Source organism: Madurella fahalii, assembly GCF_045866475.1.
Source record: "Madurella fahalii IFM 68171 DNA, scaffold_4, whole genome shotgun sequence".
Lineage (NCBI taxonomy): Eukaryota > Fungi > Ascomycota > Sordariomycetes > Sordariales > Madurella > Madurella fahalii.
Window position 1 is genome coordinate 4,877,433 of NW_027263974.1, and position 23,054 is coordinate 4,900,486.

The 23,054-nt window shown below is 56.1% G+C and overlaps 5 protein-coding genes across 5 annotated transcripts; 3 read left to right on the forward strand and 2 right to left on the reverse strand.

Annotated features, from left to right (window-relative positions):
• Positions 1–1,850: 1,850 nt before the first annotated feature.
• Positions 1,851–3,782, forward strand: MFIFM68171_08398 (uncharacterized protein; the record flags this gene model as incomplete). Its single annotated transcript, XM_071063818.1, has 1 exon — positions 1,851–3,782. The coding sequence occupies one exon, from the start codon at positions 1,851–1,853 to the stop codon at positions 3,780–3,782; it is 1,932 nt and encodes a 643-aa protein (XP_070919919.1).
• A 2,230-nt stretch (positions 3,783–6,012) lies between these two features.
• MFIFM68171_08399 (Fringe-like glycosyltransferase domain-containing protein) lies at positions 6,013–7,710 on the forward strand (the record flags this gene model as incomplete). The annotated part of the gene is made up of 1 exon (XM_071063819.1): positions 6,013–7,710. The coding sequence occupies one exon, from the start codon at positions 6,013–6,015 to the stop codon at positions 7,708–7,710; it is 1,698 nt and encodes a 565-aa protein (XP_070919920.1).
• A 1,303-nt stretch (positions 7,711–9,013) lies between these two features.
• Positions 9,014–13,919, forward strand: MFIFM68171_08400 (NACHT and WD domain-containing protein, variant; the record flags this gene model as incomplete). The annotated part of the gene is made up of 3 exons (XM_071063820.1): positions 9,014–9,745; positions 9,813–9,963; positions 10,018–13,919. The coding sequence occupies 3 exons, from the start codon at positions 9,014–9,016 to the stop codon at positions 13,917–13,919; spliced, it is 4,785 nt and encodes a 1,594-aa protein (XP_070919921.1).
• Positions 13,920–14,896: 977 nt separating this feature from the next.
• MFIFM68171_08401 (DUF500 and UBA/TS-N domain-containing protein) lies at positions 14,897–16,732 on the reverse strand (the record flags this gene model as incomplete). The annotated part of the gene is made up of 2 exons (XM_071063821.1): positions 14,897–16,215; positions 16,270–16,732. The coding sequence occupies 2 exons, from the start codon at positions 16,730–16,732 to the stop codon at positions 14,897–14,899; spliced, it is 1,782 nt and encodes a 593-aa protein (XP_070919922.1).
• Positions 16,733–17,500: 768 nt separating this feature from the next.
• Positions 17,501–18,783, reverse strand: MFIFM68171_08402 (uncharacterized protein; the record flags this gene model as incomplete). The annotated part of the gene is made up of 5 exons (XM_071063822.1): positions 17,501–18,284; positions 18,424–18,443; positions 18,513–18,565; positions 18,628–18,642; positions 18,711–18,783. The coding sequence occupies 5 exons, from the start codon at positions 18,781–18,783 to the stop codon at positions 17,501–17,503; spliced, it is 945 nt and encodes a 314-aa protein (XP_070919923.1).
• Positions 18,784–23,054: the final 4,271 nt, after the last annotated feature.

The following is a 23,054-nucleotide window of genomic DNA, read 5'->3' on the forward strand; positions in this document are numbered from 1 at the left end:
CAACACGATCTGCTGCCGTTTCGCGCAGTTGTCTTTGTTCGATTGGATGCAGCGTTGTCGGTGGTCGCCGGAAACGACCACAACCATCGAGGAGCTCGGATCTGCGGGGTACTAACAAAGGAGAGCTGCAACAAAGCTGCTATAGACCAGTTGATATTCCACAGGAGTTCAGTCAACATTGGTAGGAATAGCCTCTATCTCCACCGTCGACCACTCACTTTGCCGTCTCGATCCACACAAGTCATCCTTGAGGTTTGCAGCGGGAACACCACTAATCATACTGCTCCTAAAGGGAAACAGCTGGCCAGCACGCAACGCGAGACCCCGCAGAAATGCCTGGTCGTAGAAATACCAGCCTGGGGAAGGCTATTCCCCCGACTCTGTCAGAAGCCAACGAGCAAAGAGCTCGAGACCATCAGACCGATAGCAATCGAAGGGATATGGGCCTCCTAGCAATAAATGGCAAGTCATTGGACGAGCCCTGGTTGACCTCTCTCCCGCGCTCAAGAACCTCTACCTACATCACCGGCAGCAGGGGCAGGGGTGGGCAACCTCAAACGGCAACTGGCGCTGAGGGACCATCATCTGCGCTGGGCTTATCACAAACTGGAAAACAAGCCGCTGCCGGAACACCGCTACGCAATCGACCTACAGCAATTCTAAAGCCTGCAAGAATCTCCCGCATCGTCGATACCTCGAAAAGGGGAAAGGCCATTCCAAATCCAAGACCCAAGCCGAGCCCGGCAAAGCCAAAAGCAGCGCCAACGCCTACGACGCGAGTGACAATATCTAAGGCGTCGCGGGAAACCGCTCCACAAACGCCAGTGTCTGTCGCCGAGTTAATCCCTGCGGCGAGGCCCTCCAGAAAAAAAACAGAGGAAGCGGGCGCAAAGACGGAACCGGAGCAATTGCCGAAACCCAGAGTGATAAAGGACCAGAAGGCATCAACGGTCAAAGACGTTGACGAAGCATCAAAACCTTCACCTTCCAAGGCTCCCGCTTCGAAAACGAGGGGCAAGCGAAACACAAAAGCTACAGAGTTGGAGCAAGAAGACCTGCCAGATCCGTCGAAAGGACACACCGCGACCGTGTCCCAAACATCGCTCAAGCCTGTAATATGTGGTGGGAGAAAGGCATCGACGGCCGAACCACCCGAAGAGCTAGCGGAGGCGCCCTCGCCAAATATAACCGCCCAGAGAACCAGGGGCAAGCGAAAGAGAGAGGACACAGAGATCAATCAGGAAGCAATCCCGAGGGTGCCCAAAGAGGGCACCGCGGCTGCGCCTGCACCCGCGGATGCCAAAATTACAGGTATCTCCGGACCTCCCACGGCAAAAAGAAGAGCTATTGGCCGTGCGGTTCGACCTGAGGCTTCGGACTTCTGGGATGCTGCAGATCCAGAGTCATCGCCGTCATCAAATGCCAAGAGAATGGAGCCCGGCTTGGAGGAGACGACGTCGCGAGTCCCCCAGAGCGCCAATGACACTCCCCGTCCTCTCGTTACGCCTCCAATACCCTGGAAGCTCTATGGTATTATGGAAAAGGCCGACAAAGCCGCAGATTCCGGGCCAGGGGTCACAAGAAAGGCGACGCTCGGAGAGGAGACTAAGCGCAGATCTCTGCCCAGAGGAGCTGCGAAGAAGCAAACACGACTCTCACCAAAACATGCCAGCAGTATCTCCCGGCATAGCGCAGCGAGTCGTTTGAGTGATATGACGCCCTTGTCAATGCAGGCCCCTCGAACAAGGGGCGGGAAGCAGGGACACCGGGAAAAGGAAGAAGTGATCTCACCCGAAATTCTTCAAGTAATCGACGACGTGGAGCCGTGCGGCGACCCCCATGGCCGAGAAATGGCAGATGATTACGTACCGTCTAAACCCGGGCCGATGCCGAGAGTACCAAAGCTGCTGAAGGGCCCCAAGAAAAGGGCGAAGAAGCAACGGCCTGGAGATCGGGTGATGGAGGAGGAAGCAGAAGAAGATGCCTCAGAGGCTGCAGGAACCCCGCCGTTTACGCTTGCCGGTCCGTCCAAGAGGAAAGAACCACTAGTTTCCCGTGCTCTACCGTCAGTCCCATCGACACCACGGCATACACCTGACCCAGCTCCCAAGGCTGATCCGGCAATCTGGAACCTCGAAGGCGGGGCCTGGGGGACACAAGCCAAACGTCAACAAGCCCGGGACTCACCTGCTCGTCCAGGTAGCGTCTACTGTGAGACGTGCTTCCGTGATGATTGCGCACGGTGGATCAGGATCCGGGATGGCGTGATGCTGGTGCTGCGTTTGCTAGGAGGTGACGCGGCATTGCGGGAGCTGCTCCATCTAGCGGAGCGGGCCGAGGAATCGGAAGCGTCGCTGACATACCGACAATTGATGGAAGGAAACTCGGGGAGTTCAGGGAAGAGTCTGAGGAGCCCGCCACCTCCGGAGTTCCAGCCGTCGAGTTCCGAGGACGAGACAGAGAGCAACCGCAAGGGGCCTAAGGGGTCACTCAAGAAGCTGATGCTTTTGCCCGATGCCGATACCGGGAGGGGTCGCCCGCTCTTTCACGATAACCCGTCCGACGTGATCGGCCTTGTCTTGCTCCGAATTTTGGCAGAGAGACGCCTGGTCGGCCCGGGCCAGATCGAGGCAAAGGCGGAGGTGAACAAGATTATCGACGCCATCCGGCAAGATATCGGCTTATCAACTAGGCAATTTCACGCGTTGGTGGTTAAATGTAAGGACCTGCTTACTTCTTTCCGAGACACAGCAGAGGTCGAAGTTAGCAAGAAGTCGGGGTCGGCTACGGGAAAGGGCCGTTTTGATCCTGATGAGTGGTGGTGGGAATTTGACCAAGCCCTCCAGGACGCGCACCGACAACACTCGGCAGGCGGGGAGGCAGGCTCGGCCTTTGCAACGATGCTAGCAAAGAAAGCCCAGGAGGCCGCTATCGGTGCTCTTTCCAGGGCCGCGGCCGCGTCCGAAGTCAAGCAAATCATGCGGCTCGAGAAAGCTTTGGGCGCCGACGTGCCCAGCAGCCAGTTCCTGAAGGAGATCGGAGATGAGCTGGCGCGCGCGAGATGGACCGCACAGAACCGAACCAGCCAAGCCAGTAACCCCGACAGCTCAACCCCCCAACCAACAAAGGGAACGAAACGCGCCCAGGATTCGACCAACATCGACGCCGACGCCAAAGCAACAAACAAACCGCCTCCCGCGAAGCGCCGCAAGCCGCAACCCACCACCACCCCGCAGCTGCCCTCCGCGGCCCAGCACATCGACCCGCGCATCCTCTCCCTCCCGCCCGGCACCACCCCGCTGCCGTGCCTGTACTGCGCCGAGTCGGACGCGTCCAACCGCGCGGCGGCGCGGCGGCCGTTCCCGCGGGCGCGGGACGAGGCCAAGCCGTGGGTGGCGGCGCTGGTGTGGACGTTTGGGCTGGAGGCCGGGGCGGCGCGGCGGACCATGGCCGAGGACTTCTTCCACCTGGTCGAGTCGCGCGGGGCGGCACCGGCGGCGGCTACGGCGGCAGCGCGGGGCGGGCCCGGGGGCTTGCGGTTCCTGGTGGACACGACGGGCGGGGCGACGAGGGTGGTGCTCGTTGAGATGAGGGGCGTGTTCGATGCCATCTGCTGGGGGCCCGGTGCTGCGGTGCTGGATGGGGAGGAAGGGGATGGGGAAGGAGAAGGGGGGTGGGAACCGCGACGGGCGACGGAGGGGAGGAAGGTGAAGTTTGAGAGGCCCGTTGCGGTGTGGGAGAAGTGGGACGGGGGGAGGTTGGAGGGGTATACCTTTTTGTGATTTGTAAGGGATACACTTTTCCTTTAATTTATTGTCTCCCTTTTTTCTTTTCCTTTATTTTTTCCTTGATTTTTTTTCTTTACAGTTGCGGTAGCTGGCCAGCATCATGCAGAGTTTCCATATTGGCCAGAATTTGGAGGTTGAAGCCGGCGAAAGCGGCAGAGGGGTTGAGTCTTGGCGTAACGGTCCAGGGTGCGGCAGGATGGGACAATATGCTAAATGGACCGTGTGCAACGGCTTAATCAACTGGTGGTATCTCTGCAATTTCAGTCGCTCTAATTCTGCAACACGGTATGCCTAACAGGAGCACCAGGGCCTGGCGCCTTCGACCACTCGGCCATGCCAAGGCTTCGATCTGCAACGAGGTTGAGAGTGCCGTTGCACAGTAAAATGGGCAGGGAGTCGCCGAGGAAACGCTGCAGATGGGACAAACAGACTGAGGCAGGCAAGACGGATCCGACATCGGACAATACCCGAGGATCTGGTAATGGTAGACAATGCATTCCGCTTATCCTACATTGCGGTCGTCCTGTCCCACTCAAACTGGAATTTGCATTCGGGTGATTGCTTGTCTCGTCTTGGCTACTTGCGCAACGAGACAGGGGGTCACTGGCCCACTACCATGAATCTGAAACTGGAACACGCTAAAGTGGGATGGCAGCAGGAGCTACTGTTGTGTTCCGCGGCGTTGGACTGGGCTCTACTTTTTGTTGTGTAACTTGCACAACCTGGGTGGACGAGACGAGCTATTCGGCACAGGATCGCCTTGGTTCGAGGACACAGTGCTTGGAGTTTGGAAAACCCAATGATGGCTGGTATCTCTCAGGCAAAGGGCGTCAATAGGACTCGGAGGTCGTCCGGCAACCAGCAAAGCGGGTCCGGCCACTGCAATAGGTCGAGGGATACACGTGTACTGTGCATCCCAGAAACAAACGGATGCCGAAGGATGTCCCGCGATCTGCCCGGTGTGCACCGGGATTTGTGGGCCCGACTGGACGCCATTCAGCGAAGGCGCAGGCCGCCTGGCTCCTCCCATCCGAAACCACTGGCGCTGGCCCCAGAAAATCCCCGCCGGTGACGACATTGGTGCAAACCCGTATGAGACAAAAAAACAGCAAGACGGAAAACCCCGTAGCAAACGTCTGTGTGACGACGCGGTTTGAACCCTTGCGTCGGGCAACAAACCCGCCCATACGTCCATTTCAGAGAAATAAAGGGGAGCAATCCCCCTAATGTAGACAAATGAGAGGGTTTTGTTGTTGCCAATCTTTGTTTAACTACTCCAGCAAATCCCGGCGAAGAATCAGGGACTCGGTTGAAGATCCGCTGATCGCAAAGCCACCTCAGGCCGGCCCGTTTTGTTGTGTGGATATGAGCTTGTGGGTAACCGCTGCAGCCAGCCAACCTTTTCACGGATGCTTCCCAGATCCAGCGGCCCAATGCAGTGAGACTGGCCGACGTCGCAGGATGTCGTTGATAGCATCTCACGCCCGGATTCGTCGAGGGCTGAGAAGGGGATCTGGTGCTGCGGTAACCATCCTAGGATACTCTGGGTAAAGTACGTACGAGTCCTGCACCGGGCTTCTGACTCGAGGAAGGCATCGTTTCACACTCCTTAGATCTTTCCTCGGGTGCCCCTTCTGATCTCCAGTTTCCCCACACAAGTTTTCCTACTGTGCAGTGCACCGGGTCCCTTACGCGTCACCTCCATTCATCTCAACCCGTGGCCAAGGTCCACGTCCACGTCTCCTGGCAACCCTGCCTTGTAGAGAGCAAGAGAGTTCTGCCTCTCGCTTGCCGATCGCCCATTCATCCAGGGAGCTGTCCCTGCCGCCGGTGTTTCGTCCCTTCATTGCAATAAATAAAGTAGCCAAGTGTTGTTACACCCGCCGCTGTGTGCAGTTCGGATCGTGCATCACGTCGCAGGCCATCTTTCTTTCACCCGACCTATAACGATCCATTCTTTTTTCCCTTCTTCTCTTTCCTCCCGCGTGTCTCGTTCTTCAGTAACACCCCTTTCCTCGACTCTTCCGGAATAAGGGCCCCATCTTAGACGCTGTTGCCAGCCGACTGTTCCTGCCGGCAAGTGCCAGAGCACTCTGGGTGTTGCCCTTTCCCCACGGATTGCTTGATTCTCAAGCGTAAAACGCGGTGGCGGGAAACCAGATCGTCCTTTAAGGGCGCTGTTGGACGCTCGAACGTGTCATCGGACTGACTGCAGAACGTCGCAATGGGCGCCACAGTACCCGGACCGCACCGATGTTTCAGCATGCGGAACCCATTCGCGAGAGCGCTAATATTAGCAGTCGGCATGTTTAGTCTCTGCGCCCTCCTCCTACCATCCGAGATGGATGTCGAGTCGACCCTGATCAGGACAGCCGCTTCAGCCAAAGACATGGTCACAGCTCAAAAGCCTTTCGTCTATCAGCAATCCGCTGGTTGGGGAGGGAGAGTGGAAACACCGATCGAGCACGATGGGAGCAGCAAGGCAGGACCCGTACCAACAACACTCTCAAACTCCTCTCACGTTATGTCTTGCGATTACGACATGGAGAAGCTCAAGAAGTGGCAGGAGAAGTACCTCCTCGAGGAACGGTTCGAGTACACAAAACGATATATCCAGGTGTCGCGCCAAGACATCCCCAGGAAATCGGTCACGAAGCTCGAACAAAACCTTCTTGCCGATGCCGTCAAGGTGGTGGACGTCAACAAGCGATACCAGGCGGAAACATGCCCAGAACCCCTGGTGGTGCCCGTTACCAGGTCACCATTCCCTAAGACAACCAACGCGTCCGACTTTATGTTTGGCGTGTCGACCACATACAAGCGCTTCATGGACCCACGGACCAGCCCGATCAACGAATGGGCCTACTGGCTTACAGACAGCGAGGGGAATTCAAACGGCGGGAAGCTGGTCCTGATGCTGCTGGATGCCTCGGATAGCGAGCTAGAAGATGCCCACGACAAGCTCACCAAGGTCGGCATCGACGTGGATGTCTATCGCTCGGACCCGGCTCTGATCATGGCCGTTCGCTACCTCTCGCTTGTTCCCAGAATGTCTAACCACCCAGAGTGCCCCGATAAGAAATGGCTCGTCATTTGTGATGACGACACCTTTTTCCCTTCGTTTCACGCGCTGGCTGACCGATTCGCCGAATACGACCATAAACAACCCATGTACATCGGTATGTTCTCCGAAGACGTGAACAACATCCAGCGACACGGGCCGCAAGCCTTCGGCGGCGCCGGCGTGTTTCTGAGCGCTCCCATGGCAAAGCTCATCACGGAGAAGTTTGACACATGCAAGACGGACGAGAAGATTAAGCAGTCGGACACGGGCTGGGGTCCGCAGGGCGACATCCTCCTGCGCAAGTGCATCTACGAGAACTCGGACGTCAAGTTGACCCTGCTCCCGGACCTTTGGCAGCTCGACCTGTTCGGCGACCCGTCGGGCTTCTACGAGTCAGGTATCAAGCCTCTCTCGCTGCACCACTACCGCGGCGGTGTCTGGCACATCGCCCACCCGTGGCACTACACCAAGGTCGCGCACGTCTGCGGCGAGGACTGCACGCTGCAGCGCTTCCAGACAGCCGACGACTTTGTCATAGCCAACGGCTTTAGCGTCGCATACTACCCGCGCGGCATCGACTTTGACCTGTCGCAGTTCGAGGGTACCTTCCGTCCGGCGCCCGAGAACAAGGGGTGGAACCTCGATTTCCGCATGGGTCCGCAGCGGCCCTCGCTGCACAAGACGGGTCGCAAGATCTCGTGGGACTTGCAAGAGGCCAGCATCAACGAGGACGGCAGCGTCAGCCAGGTTTACGTGTGCAAGAAAGATGATGAGAGATGGAAGAATGCCGATGGGACGCCCATGAACAACCGGGATGGCATCGTTGAGCTGGTCTGGATGCCTGATAGCGAGGCGTGAGAGACCTGTCCTTAGACAAAAATGAGGTTCTACTATCCCAGGTACATTACGGTTTTGTTTGTCTTAGAAGCTTTGATGTTGGACAGTTCCTCGCTGCGGCCCCACGACGCTGCGGCTTCACTTTTTTGTCAGGTATTTCATATGTTCATTTCGATCGACTCCAAACGGCAAAGACAGGACTGTTGACGGCGTGGCTAAGGTACTTATACATAATAATGGAATTGGCGTTTCTTGTAGAGTATATTATTTGCTTGCTACTTAGGGGTTTGCCAGCTGGCGTTCGCTATGGGGAAGCTCGGAGGCAGCTAGGGCTGACGCTCCGTTATGAGAAAAAAATTCAATATGACCACCATCGCACTTCCATCTTAGGAGATGCTGTATGGTAGATTACACTTTGGTTTGTACTCTGCCATTCTAGTCTTGGCTGACCTATGACCCTTGGTTTTCACAGTGCCATAGGAGGAGGGGTGCCGGATACTCCCGGAGGCCTATTGTCGAAGGCAGCTTTCTTTGGGGGGTCTGGAGTGCCCGGGTTATCATACCGTCCCCTGTGTCTTGACAAGATAAAAAGGGAAGGGAGGGAATGGAAGCGTGGTAGGAAGTAGGGAGAATTCTTTGAAATGATTTTCATTTCTGCTAATTATTGGACGGTCGAATTGATCAGAAGGACTTGGCTTAGCAGAGCCTGCAGAGGTGGCGGCCCGGAGTAGCCTTACCGTTTAACTAGAGGAGGCATTGGCATTGAGCGCACTGGACATCCCGTCTGCGCTGCTTCCTTGCGTCGACGACGCGTCGAGGTGTTGGGTGGCGCAGGCTACCGTACATGCACCTAAGCGCCCATGAATGGTTGGCATCTGCAACGAAGCGCCCAAGCTGCGCTAGCTTACCTAATCACTGCCGTATGAGCCTGCCGATGGCCAAGCCCATTGCCCAACTGCTTCACACCGCCGGATAATTCAAGGAGCAGCGTATATCGCACATCCCGTCGACAGCTGCAGGCACGATACGCGAGGAGGTGCTAGGACCATACAGAGAAACATCGACCCTCATTACTCCACAAATTACTGCGGCGTTCGAACGCAAAGAGCCCCAGTTTTGGTTTAGTCATGGTAGCATTGGCTCTGGCGACGTCGTTTGGCACGCCAACGGAGACGAGATAGTCACTTGTCGGTTTCAAGCCAACATCCAGCTGCAATCTTGGTTCAACGTCTCGCAAGCTGCCGTATCGCTCTGCCGCCTGGAACCCATTATTACTGCGTCGGTGTCTATGAACACACCGTAGATCCACAATTGGGTTGCTGGGATGGACTTCTCAAAGTTTTTGGCTGCCAGGCCAGGCCTCCGCTTCACAGCTACATCCCAGACTACCTCATCCATTACCTCGTCTCGCCGACCAACCGATGTTGATCCCCTCGGCTTACACGCCGTCACGAACCCCAAGGATCCCATTGCCGATATAATCTTTGTCCATGGGCTCGGTGGGTCCGCATTCAGGACGTGGTCATGGAAAAGGAATCCCGAAAATTTCTGGCCCACGTGGCTATCTCGTGACGAGCACCTCGGAAGCTGCAGGGTCCTCACCTTTGGTTATAATTCCAACTTTAAGGGTGACGCCCGGGGCCTGGACGTTATCGACTTCGCAAAGGACTTGCTCTTGCAGATGCTCAACTACCCCAATGGCCTCGGAAAAGGCAGACCAATCCTATTCATTGCCCACTCAATGGGCGGCCTGGTGGTGAAAAAGGCTTACACCTTAGGCAAGCACGACAAGCGGTTTGCGGGCCTCATATCCGGCACGGCCGGCATCATCTTCCTCGCCACCCCCCATCGAGGATCCCGGTACGCCAAGACCCTAAACAATATTCTTGCGGCAACGTCTATTGTAGCTCAACCGAAGACATACATCGCTGCGCTAGAGCGTCAGTCACCAGTCATTCAAGACATCAACGAGGTATTCGGCCACCAGTGCGAGGATTTGGCGCTTGTATCCTTCTATGAGACGTTGCCAACGAGGCTGATGTTTGCAAAACTGATCGTGCGTATGGGACTGCTACTCCCACAACCCGCACCTCCATTGCTAATCTATAGGCATTTATCTACAGATTGTGGAAAAGGATTCGGCAGTCCTGGGTTATGCAAATGAGATGTCCGCGTCCATGAACGCAGACCACAACACTATCAGCAAGTATGAAAACGAGTTTGACCCCAACTTTGTGAAACTGAAGGATACTTTGCGACGGCTACTGCCAAAACGTACGTTTGCGATTCGCTCATGGGTTCAACTTGTCTGTCCACTTTATCTCACAGTAGCAGCGTCCCCCCAAGGTGCCCAAATATGCAGTGCCGAGAGCAGCAAAGAGATACATGGCATTCTCGGCGTTCTTGATATCGCCGAAGACGATCTCTATGCCCACAGAGTTCACGTTCGCCACCTTTCTGGCACTTGGTGGCTGGACAGCGAAAATGGCTTTGCAGCATGGCTGCAGGCAACGACTTCCCCAGCCGACCCGCGCTTTTATTGGCTTTTTGGGCTCCCCGGAAGCGGAAAGACCGTGCTCTCAACCATGGTTATTGGTAAGCTCCAAGAGCGCAACCAGATCGTCCAGTATCACTTCTTCTCCGAGGCGCATCGAGCCAAACAGGCAGTTGCCTATGGACTGCGCTCAATCGCCACGCAGCTGGCCCTGAGCAACGAGCTGTTCAGGCAGGCCCTATTGTCACTGCATCAAGCGACGGGGCTCTCCTTCAACAACCAGAACCAGAGTTTTCACAGCATATGGGAGAAAATATTCGAACGGATCATTTTCCAGCTTCGGTTCTCCCAGCCCCTAGTATGGGTGCTCGACGGAGTCGACGAGTCCGACACGCCGGATATTCTTCTGGCGCATTTGTCACAAATTCGATCCCAAACGCCCATCAAAATCTTCTTTAGCAGCAGGCCACTGAAAGCCATCTCACGGTTCGACAGCGCCCAGATCAGGTCATACTTTCTTCGAGAAGAGGACACCGCCGAGGACATTCGCGGGTACGCAACAAATGTACTTCAACGGGCGCTTCCTGACTACGCGGAACTTCTGAGAGACGTCGTGAGTCAGATTATGAAATATGCCTCCGGCTCATTTCTATGGGTTAAGTTAGCGTTAGATACGCTAGAGGAGAATTGGCACACCCAAGACGACATCCGGGCCGCGCTTACTGAAGTCCCCAACGGCATGATACCCATGTACCAGCGCATGCTCAGCACGATAGAAGACCGGATGCCACGAAGTAGGAACATGGCGCGGAGGATCCTTACCTGGGCCACTTGTGGCTGGCGACCTCTGTGCCTGGACGAGCTCCAGGTAGCACTCGAGCCTGAGTTTAGCAGCTTCATTAACCTTGAAGATACCGTCACACAAATATGTGGCCACTTTATCAAAATTACCCTCTCCAACTCCCTGAAGCAAGTCTCGCTGATCCATCAAACGGCGCGGGATTTTCTCTTAAAAGGCGACCCCGACAGCGGAATAACGCCTTTCATTGATCCACAGGAAGGACATCAACACTTGGCAATGGTTTGTCTGAAATACCTGTCTAGCAGACACTGGCGTCGGCACTTCAATTCCGTTCATGTCGCCACGATGTTTCAGGCCCAGCCAGGGCCTCTCCAAAGCACCCCTAATCGGCTGCTCGTTGCCGAAGACGGGCACCCTCTGTTGGGCTATGCAGCATGTTACTGGGCATATCACGTCTCCAAGTCACCGGTCGATGCCTCGGAACTTTTGGACTCGCTCAAGGCATTTCTGTCCAAGTATTTCCTCTCCTGGATCGAGGCCATTTCTCTGTCTGGGAACTTGAGATACTTGATCCGATCAGCCCAATTCTTGAAGGCTTACGTGAAAAGGCACTTACTAGCACGGCCATCTGAAGACTCAAACCATGCTCTCCTACTCCAGACGCTGCCGGAGCACGACGTCGAGTGGATCCAGAACTGGGCAACTGATATCATCCGGGTCGTTGGCAAATTCGGATCCAGCTTAATTCATGACCCGCCCTCCGTATACCGTCAGCTTCCACCATTCTGTCCCAAAGACTCCATGATTGGAAAGAGTTTTGGGTCGTCCACTAACCAGGAATCGATCACTGTTACCGGTCTGAAGAGTGATATGTGGGATGACTGCCTTGCGAGCGTCAGCGTCAGCAAGGACGACTACGTCTCCCAAGTCTTGGCCACCGAGACCTACTTTGTCACACTGGTGAGCAGTGGCGGGGTCATTGTTGTGTGGAATGCCGAGACGTGCGAACAACTAAAGGTAATCCGCGCGGGAGGCTATGTTCCGCTCATGACCCTGAACAAGGCAGGAACTGCGGTTGCCACCGTGTCGTTCGATGCTTATAGCGTGTGGGAGCTGGTGACAGGACGGCAACTCTACACCTCGGCGAGGTCGGCCGATGGCGTGGTCCTCGACCTGCGCTTCGGGGCCGCAGATTACGAGCTTGTCATGGCCTTCAGCAACAACAAAATTAGTCGCATCGACCTCCGGTCTGGCGCGAAAATCGAGCACTTTATCCCAGTTCTCACAGACCCGGATTTCTCCTATGAGGGATGTCCGTGGCGCATGGCCTTCAGCCCCGACATGACCAAGATTGCCGCTGCCTGGCGCGGCCGCCCGCCGCTGATATGGGATCTTCTACCGGGCGCCGCCCACGGGCCCCGTAAATGCCGTGTCACCTCGTCGTCGGATCCCATATGCGGCCCGGAGCTTCTCCGCTGGCATCCTGACAGCGAAGTTCTTTTCGTTCTCTGTCAAAGCAACGTGGTGATAGAGTGGCGTATCTACGAGGATCGGCAGAAAGCATGGGCACATCTGAATGCTCGGGATATCATCATAAGCGAGGACGGCAACCGCCTCCTCTCAGGCGACTACGTTGGAATCTTCAGCATCTGGAACATCCCGGACATGAATCTCGTCTACAGGCTCGTCACTGGGAGTGGACTTGGTGCCGGCTTGGCCATGAGTCCAGGCGGTCAGCGATTTTACACCCTGCGCGGCTCTGTTTGCAACGTGTGGGAACCAGAAGCCCTCATATGTGCTGATGAACAAGACATGGAAGACCAGTCAAGCACCAGGGGAACGACGATCTTGACGGAGCCGACGATATCGCACTTTGACACGGGCTGTCCATTGATGACAACCCTCGCAGTGGATGCCAGAGAGCGGTATTACTGCTGCGGCAAAGAGGATGGTCGCGTGTCAATCCACGACGCAGTGAGTGGTAAACGACTGCGGAAGGTGTACAGTCACCCGGCCTCGTGTGCGGTGGTCGCTTTGTCCTGGTCTGAGTCGGGCAGGTACATCGTGTCATGCGACGACGGGGCCCTTGTGATCGCCAAGCGAGTCCAGGAAAAAGAAGATGGAACCTGGGCCGTATTCCCCGTCTTCGAATGTCGGCTGAGTGAAGCTATTAGCCAGTTAATGTTCAGCGCTGGCGAGCAGTTTATCCTCGTCTCGACTCTGTCGGCTGACCACGTCTGGGATCTCAAGGCCAAGGAGCGGGTACAGACGCGCGAGTGGGCGGACCGTCAGAGCGGCCGATGGATCCAACACCCATCTCGGAGCGATGTGTTGGTCTGGATTGGCCCAAATGAGGTACGATGCCACAGATGGCCGACGCTAGACGTTCTGCAGGCCCCAGTTATAGAAGAAGAGGCGTCGTCGAACCCGACCGCACCCGGCGCTGGCTTGGAAGCATTGGCCGAGTCGCAGCCGCGTATACTCAGCCATGATCAAAGCAGATGTGTACCTTGGGCCTCCGTCACTGCTGAGAAGCACTCGATTCTCTACGCGACCCTCCCTAACGACGGCAGCTCGGCCATGTCCTGCCTTTCTCACGATAGTCTCCACATCGAGTTTCTGGATGCCCTGAACCTGTTGGAAGGAGGCATTTCCCATCCTGCGGAGAGAAGTTGTGCCCCGAACGTAGCCAGGCACATCAAGCACCTTTTGGGGGTGTACAAAACGAGCATCGCGTTTCTCGACCATGACTGCTGGTTCTGCACCTGGAACGTGCAAGACCAAACGGGAGCAGTGACTCGGCATTTCTTCATTCCCAAGGACTGGATAAACACGAGCACGTCACATATGGCCATAGTAAACTCACATGGAACCTTGTTCTGCCCGCGATACGGCGAGGTGGCTGTCGTGAAGAATGGGATCAGGATGATATGAAAGTTAGCGTGGCGGCGGCGGATGATAACCGTTACACGGAATGCCCTAAGGACTTGGAAACTTCATCACATGACGGCCTGCTTGGACGAGTTTGCATACTTATTAGAAGCGTTAACTATATCCTGATAACACCTTGATAATAGGAAGATACAAATAAAGCTCCCTCTGCGTCCGAAGCAGTCTCCCTCTGATCAAAGCTCCTCAATTGAGCTTGCAACAAGTACCGAAGAAAGTGTTGGAGTTGTGTATACTGCCAAAGGAACAATAGCCGAGACGGCCCTCATTATAGTGCAAATCAGAAATGCGTTCCCAACGAGTTCCGGCCCCCAGAGTGTCATCCCAACAAGGTGTGCCCCTCTGATCAGAGGGCCCCCGTTCCATAAGGACAATTTTGTCCCAACTCACTAGCAATGCTATCTCCGCTACCCTTCACCTCGCTATAATTAAATCCCCACGAACTTTAGAAACGCCCTAGTTACTACAACCACCCCTTTAGTCACCTCAAGCAGCCCTAACCAAGCCTGCGTCCCGTCAGCCAACAACGAGTCAAAGTCACCACTGTCTCCATCCCTCCCCCGGGACAAACCCGTTCACAGCTGCAATAAGGGCTTTTTGCCTGAATATTTCGACAGCTTGTTAAACCTGACATCCCGCCACTCAGCTCTTCTCGGCGCTACCGTCACACATTGCCTGCAAGAGAAATACTGGCTGCATTACTTGAATCCCTCGTAAACCACACGTCACAAGCTCCAATACCGCATGGAAGTCAGAGTTAGTGGTGGTATTCGCTAGATACTAAATACTACGTTATAACGGCAATCTTAGCACAGAACCAAAACCAACTCTAACTTCCACGCTCTGCCGAACTTAGGCAGACTAGACACGAAATTCATGTACAGTACACATTAACTCATTGCCGCTCTCCAAAATTCAACACCGGAAAACGCCTGTCTACGCCTCAAATTCTAATCCATCCCCTAGTGTAAACCCGTCTTGCTATCTCCAGGCGCAGGAGGTCGGTAGTTGTCATCATCAACATAAGCGGGCGGCAGGTCCTCCGGGTCATGTTGCTCCGTGTATCCTGGAGGAGGCGGAGCATATGCCTCTGCTCTGGCCGCTTCGGCAGCAGCCTCGGCCGCCTTTGCAGACGCTCCTGCGGTTGGCGGAACCGCACCGGCCGGCGGAGGTGGGCCTCTATGCACTTTTGACGGCCCAGCAGCGCTGTCGCTCCCAATGTTGAGCCCTTGAACACCGGCCGTGACGCCAGGAACCCAGGTCGATGGCGGAGCACCAACATTAGGATCAAAGGTGGGCGTCACAGGAGAAGGGCTAACAGGCCTTGCTTGGCCTTGCTGCTGGCCCCGCCAGCCCCCCTCGGCCCCCTTCAGCACATCATACAAGCTCTTGGCGCCGACAGGCCACATCCCCTGTGGTCCTTGAGCAGGAACCTCTCCTCTGAGGATCTTGGCCACGGGCACGGCTTGGCCATAGAACTTGGCGTTTGCCCCCTCCCGTTCGGCAACGACGGTGCCGTCGATCTGAATCCCGGCGTAGAAGCCCCGCGACTTGACGTAACTGTAAACGGGTTTCTTGATCGCCTCGCGGAAGGGACTGGGACGCCGCTCCTTTAGATCGGGGCGCTGATCGGGCTCCAGTTGTTCCTGCTCGGGGACGTTATGCGTCTGGAACCGCCTGTTGTCGGCCGACAGCGGCTGCGTAGACAGGCCAGCCTGCTGCTGCTGCTGCTGCTTCTCAGCGGTAACCTTCTCCTTGGATTTGTCCCTCCCTCTCTGGCCGCCACCCGGACTAGGCGGGACACCCCAATCTAACGCACCACCCGCACCAAACGGCCCCGCCGTCACGGCCAGGTCGGAGCCAAGGCTCAGTCTTGTGCTTGTGAATAGCTCGAGGGCCTCACGGGTGTTGATTACGACGACGCAGTCGTAGATGTCGAGCCCCGCGACGAAACCGGCGCCGATGCTGGTTATCTGGATACCACTGGGTGGTGACCAGCTGCCGTCGGGGAGGCGGGCAATCAGGATGCCACTGCCACTGGAACCGGTTGCTTGAAAGCCTACGCGCACGGCGGTAAAAATTGCGAGACCTTGGGCGCGAGCGATGACCTTGGATGGGATGGTCAGGAGAACGCGGGATTTCTTGGCTTTGCTGGCGTCGATAGTAGGCTTCTCAGCAACGACGGGCTTCGTGCTGGTAAGGGATGGTCCGGTGGCTGTCGCAGGGGCTGTCGTTGGAGCTGGGGCGGTTGGGGGAACTGCGTCGCTGTAGATGCCGTCTTCTGTGGAGCAAGGGTTAGTGGAAGATGAGATGTTTGGATAGAACTCCGACTTACTGCAAAAGCCTCTCAAGATCCTAGCGGCCTTTTCGCACTCTTTGTCTAGGGACTCGGGCATGAATCCTTCAGACCCGAACTTTTGCGCCAGAGCGTTGACGGGGCCAGCGACTTTATTGGTGAACGCATGGCCGAGGCCGGAAAGCCTATGCGACTTCTTCTTGGAAGCATCCTCATCGTGGTGATGATGGTGAGGGTCCGGGAACTTGGGCGGATGTCCATCAGTGGGTGATGCGTTGTAGATGTCGTCGTCGGCAGCCGTAGACGGCGGCGCAAATTGGGGTTGCGCAGGGTTGTATGTCGGGATGTTGTAATCGGGAATCGGGTTCTCGTTGGAATGCTTCGGGACCTGCGTCTGCGAAGCTTGCGCGGGTGGAGGGCCGGGCGGGGGAGGGGGAAAGTATGGTTGCTGGCCCTGCTGGGCGCCGGAGTTACCCGGGAACTGCTTCTCGTTGGAGCTCATTGGGTCTGCGGTCGATATGGCCAGGATGGTGTCGTGGAGAGGACGGTTGGTGTGATGTCCAAAGACTCGAGCAAAGCCGGGCAATGTTCGCTTTATATCACCACACGTCGGGTTTTAGGGTCGACGAATCCGGGCGACGACTGCAACACGTAGAAGCCGAGGCTTGGTATCAGATTTCCAAGCTTCATTGCCTCAAAAACGGAGCATGGCGGCCTCTGGCGATGTCTCGGCGGCGGGCACAAAGAGGGGCAACTCGTGATTGACGTCATAATGTGGCTGAGCTGTGGCGGCATTTCGCGCCGACCGCGCGTCATCGATCAACCCCAACCCTGAATCAACCCGGCTCAGCGCCATCCAAAGCTACATTATTCCCATGATCTCCCTCCGATTTCAATTGTGTTGTGGCTTGAGATCTAACTTCAAGGCCAACCGATGTTAGGTGTCTTCGCTCCCCCACAAAAACGCAACAATCACTAAGATGCCCTCGTCAACGTTAATATCCTCAAGGATGCGGAGGACTTTCATTCATCCATCTCTTTTGAACCAGTGAACGAGGATGGTTAAGTTATAGTATGAACTTTACTAAAGAATCCCCAATTGCCCCCTCATCAGCTGTTAGGTACCAATTGCCCAGTACAGCGTAGTTGCGCTAAACATTTACGACTTCATATCTGTAGTGCTCCCTCCAACATCACGATTCGTCCCCCCGTCGATTTCCCACCGTTGTCGAAACTCCAGGTTCCAGGAAATCCCATGAACCCCAGGGTTTCACCGTCTCCACAGCAGTTTCGAAAGACTAAACCGCAACGACCCTCTTCGCGTTACCGCCTCTCCGCCAGCGCCATCCGGACCCCCACCATCCCTTTCCCCAATCATTCCTTCACCATCCATCTCCTTCCTTCTGCCCCCGTCTTCCCCTCCATTTCCCGCCAGCTCAGCAATCCTCGATTCCGACCCTTCATCAGGACACGACACGGCATCATCACCCCCCCACCCGGAGCCCATAACCACCCCCACCAAACCCTCCTTGACCCCAGCCAAATTCAACCCGACCTCGCCCAACCCCATCGAAATCGTCTCGTTAACCCGCACCGCCAGCAGCCGCCGCAGCAGCAGGTAGCGCAGCAGCGCGCACACGGCCAGCCCGCAGTCGGACCCTGCCGGCGCGGTGTAGGTCGGCACCGGCACCGTCCTGTACCGGAGCTTGGCCCGCAGCATGGTGCTCAGCTTCGCGCTGGTCTTGCGCGCCGCGTCGTCCCCGGTCACACCCGCCCCGCCGCCGCTGGGTTCGGGCCGGACGGTGTAGTGGAATGCGAGGCCGTCCAGGGCACTGACCACCAGCAGCGACCAGTACGGCCCCGTGTCGGGCGGGGTATGGCCCTGGTTGGGCACCGGGAGCAGGAGGTGCGTGCTCCTGATCGCGTCTGTCGGGAGGGCGGGCCGGATCGAGTCCGCGCTAGTTGTCGGGCTCGCGAGGAGGGAGGCGAGGTAAGGGCGGAGGAGGGAGATGCTGGCTTCGGGGTACCGGTTGCGGATCGTGCGGGAGAGATGGCTGGTGGTGAAGGGAAAGGGTTAGTACTCAGGGACGGAAGAGAGAGGGGAGGAATTGAGGCTGGATAACTGTTTATTTTTTTTATTTTTCTCTTCTCTCTTCTTTTACCCTTTTTCTGGTGGACGTTGGACTTAATTACCTGACAAAACAATCCATGACCTGTTGGGGAACTGTTAAAAGAAACTGTCATGTCACACTGAATATGTCAATGCTTCGGAACGGACGCACGCTATCCGTAACCATATCGAGACTCTTCAAGAGTTCAATATCTTGTTCGTCCACTAAGTTACCGTTAACCTTTGTCAGGAAACGTCAGGCACCCAATGCAAAATGCCAATCGTACCGACGATGCCTTGATCTTGCGGGAATTGATTAGCTTTGTCAAGGCAATGGGCCTCAGCGTAAACTGTTCCGAGATCCTCTTACAGGACAGGGCGGGACGGGACCTTGATACAGGGCCCGGCGAGGCGGAAGTTCCACTATTCTGTCTGCTTTCCATTTCCGCACCGCTCAATGACCGATTCTGATCCGGGTATAGTCTATCCTTAGCACGTCTCTCCGCGGCCGACTGGTAGGTTGGGTCAGTCGTAGTTGATGCTACCTAAGGTAAGTTGCGTGAATCGGCCTCAGCCGCTGCTGCCTAGCAACCTTGAGGGCCAATTATCCAATGAGCAGAAAGTGCGCATTTGATGGCCCGCAGCACAGGCGCGGGGTGGAATCATAATTGTAATTAATCCAAGGATCTTTTAGTCAATTCTGGAGGATCGTCCAAAGCTGGCTCAAGAGCCCATGTTTGTCATACCAGTGTCCACAAGCTGTTTAACATTACGGTGAATGCCACTGTTCGAAAACCCTGGCGAATAACATGTTTTCGGTGTTCTGGGATTGGATGACCCAAAAAGGTCCTGCGGCAACAGCCGTAGTTTAACGCACCAAAAGCACTTGTGGACCGGGACGAGTGTATGGCGGCCTAGCAACTTGGATTTATTAACACGCTACGTGCGTGGCCGTGAGACGTGAGACGGCCCAGGACGACGCGGCGAGGATCTTTCGACCCTGAGCCTGGCCACCAGAATGCACGGTTCGCCGCTCCAAGTACCCCACAGGTACCCTGGGTTTATTGCATGCTGACTGGTAGCCGTACGAATCAATCCTTCGTCGTGAGTGAAATTGGAGATATGTTGGGGAAGTCCGGTGATTAATGCCAGGGATAGGAGTTATTGCCTGCGGTTAAACACGTCGAGATTAAGTGTGGCTGATCAGAATGAAACCATGATCGGCGGTACGATCCTGTGGTTCCCGGCTTCTGGGACGTCGTCCGGCGGCATGTCGGGTTTTCTGTTGTGTTTCCACTGGGACCGGATCTGCAACGACTGCATGAGATGACGCGTCGTCCGCGAGCTTTCACCGATTGGCGGATGCAGAATTCGGATGAAGACCGTGCCAGATATAAGATCTGCATCCGTTAACCTGAGAATTGCAATGCTTTTCCTGGCTGGATTTTTACTCCAGGCTCTTCACCTGCCATACCTTCGGCGGGAGCTCTTCGACATCGTCCGCCGCCGGCCTTTGGATAGTTGATGGGATGCGGGGGGAAGGAACAATATCTGGGCTCCGGTTTTTGATCCATGAGAGCCGCCGCCGCTCACCGTCTCCGATTCTTCGACCGATTCATGGGGGTATATCTGTCGCCGGCCGAGGAACCGAACACTCGGGGACCAGACCCCCGACCACGACCGGCTACGTACCCTACGCTAGGCATTTCACTTCCGGTCTTCAGGTCTTAGGTGATGGTTAACTGGGATAAAAGGGAAAAGAGTGGGAGATGGCACGAGGAAATCTTGGACGACAAGGTTACTAGCAGGGCAGAACTGGCCATGGGGACCTGCACTGAACACTCCCGACCTGAGATGTCGCGATTGCCGACGGGACGAATTGCTTGCCGTAGCGCCTCAACACCATCACTGTCTGCGCCTTACGGCCAATATCACAGTGGATCATCGAGTTGATGGCGCCTAGCTAGGTGCCCGCCCTACTGCCCTACTGCCCGACTGCCCTACTGCCCGACTGCCCGACTGCCCGACTGCTCGACTGCCTGACTCCGCCGTTCCGATGTCAAAAGGAAGGGTCGGGAAGGAACCGTCCGGTCCCGTGGCCCACCACTGGCAGAGGGTGCGCGGCCCTTCTCAGCAGCGACGGGGATCGAATAAGGTAAAATCCTTCGAACATGATGACGAATCACTTGTGACGAATGCGGGAATCGCGATGGCGTCCGTCACTTCAGCGTGGTCATGCCGAGGTCTGTTCTCGACACAATTGGATGGGTCCCGGGTCTGCGTGACTCCCCAAGCCTCGGTGAGACTTGGCCTGCTCGGCGAGTAATCATCGGGCCAATGAGGACACCATGCCATGAGGCGGCGAACAGCATGATCCGGGGCGTGGTCCTGAATAACAGGTTTGTCATGTTATTGGTTTCAGCATGTCGCACCTGCACACCCATCGTAAAAAACGCCATTTCGGCAGCGACAATCGGGGCACTGAAGGATTGTCGCGGGACGGCCGGGTCGAGGTCGTGTTTGCGCTCTCGGCGACCCGAACGCAAGGCACGCAAAGGGGCCAGGAACGGGCTGGGCTCGGCAACCCGTCCTAGACTCGCAAGGTGACATCGAGGAGGCAGCCTGCCCACGCCTACGCAGGAGGTCGACCTGATGGGAAGGTGGAGGCGAGCCACTGGCGCCTACGACCTGCGGCCGTCGTTCTCAGGACCCAATACACGGGACAAAAAGAGGCGCACGGGCAAGGGGCGACGGCGGAGTGCAATGCATTGCTTTACGATCTAAAACTTCAGATGGGCCCACAGGCGGTCTTCTCGAAAAGAGCCCAGGCGGCTGATCCCCCGCCTTAAACAGATTCGCGCGGGGTCTCTGAACGGATGACGCGAGGCGTTAGCACGTGATGCGCCGGTTGTGGCACTCATCGAGCCATCCCGAGAGTTAAGCTTGTTCTGTTTTTACGTGTAAAAAGAAAACGCCCCCCGCTCGGGCTTTGCGCCAGGCTCAGAACAAGACTTTGGCTGCAGTGCCTGTCAGCAGTCTAATGATCTCTATCCGACGTGTGGCTCGCACGGGCTCCGCGCCTCCCGGGACCCAGGGGCTAGGGCAACACCAAGTGAGATACGAGCAGGCAGGTAATCGGCTGCTAACTGAGCCAGGAGTCGCAAATCTCCCAGTGGTGGATGCGGTATTTGTGCCGCTTTATTGCTTGGGGATTGATGAGTTAGGCGTAGGCGAGCGCGTTCGAAACGCCCTGCTGAATCTCCCGTTTTGTTGCGCAGATCACAAACCGTAGATCATTCCCGTTTCCGGAGTTCTCCGCTATGCTAGCCCAACACTGCAGGGGTAAAGACACGTGGGGTCGACACATGTGGGAATGCCCCGCCACACCAGAGTCAGCGCTGAGACTCAGAGTCTCCAGTGTACATACAGTACCGAGAGAAGCCTGGGAGGATGCGGCACTGCCATTACCTCTTTACTCGGTTGCTAGTCGGAGCGGGAAGTAACACGGCGAATGCTACGTTGAGCTTCAACGAATCCGCCTGGCAAAGAGGTTCCACCATGTTACGTATTCGAGAAGGTATTGCGGCTTGCCAAGGTCCAAGTCACGTCTCGACGTCTCTTGCCGACTCGCCTGTCAAAACCCATTCACCGAGCACGCTTGGGAGACATCATGGTGCATGAGGAACGACGGATACGGCAGAACTATCATGGCGCTAACCTTTATGACGAATAGCGCTGTTTTCAGTGCCCTCAGCCCCGGTCAGGCTAGTGTGCTTCCGCTGCCTGTCCCCAGACCAGTTGCTGCAAGCTCGACCCAACCAGACCGTCAGCCGGTACAACCGGGCCGGAGGGACACTCATGGGAAAACGCCATCTCTGCTTCTTGGACGGTATGGGAAACACTTTGGCGGGTGCATGGCTGTTAATCAAACTCGCAACTGCCGACGTCGGACAAGTTGCACAGCATGGCTGTTGGGCTCTGCCTTGACACAGCGTCACAGTCTCACACTCATATTCCGTCTGACGTCCCACTCATCGACGCGTGTCAGCGTGAGCGCGGTAGAAACCGAGCTTCCTACTACGACCGACATCCGACCCGCTATTGCTCGTAGCCCGTGTGAGCACGCGCGCACGCTCTAGTGCTCGGCATACTCTCAGAGAAGCCACTTTGGTATCCTGAAAATTCCATCGTATGCGTGGGAACTTGTGTCGGACAAGTCTTCTGCAACCGTAGGGAGTCAAGGTAACCCAACTCTTTGGCAACTTCCAGTTCCGCCAGGCGGCATTTACCTACCTGCCCAAGTTGCCTACGTGGAGAGTAAGGTAGTGTACGTATCGCGCATATGCCGGGTAGCACGGATTAGGTAGAGGTCCAGGGACCGGGCCATCGATCACAGGTGGGGCTCGATAGACTTGCCCTAGCTTAAAATTCCCCGCTTCTAGCGGCATCTTGGCGGTCCGCCCGCTCGCCCCGGGTGCAAGCGAGGAACTAAGAGTGGACTACCAAGCCAACTAGAGGGTGCGGGCAGTTCGTCGATATCTTTCCAGAAGGAAACCAAAAAAAAAAAACTAGCGTACGTGGGCAAGAAACCGACATTCGCAATCCAGGGCGGCCTACAATTGGGCAACTAAGCGGGCTGACTTGAGGCAGGTGGCCAATAGTCTCTTGGGCTAGCTTTATATTTAGAAGCCAGACACGGCTCGGGACCGACCTA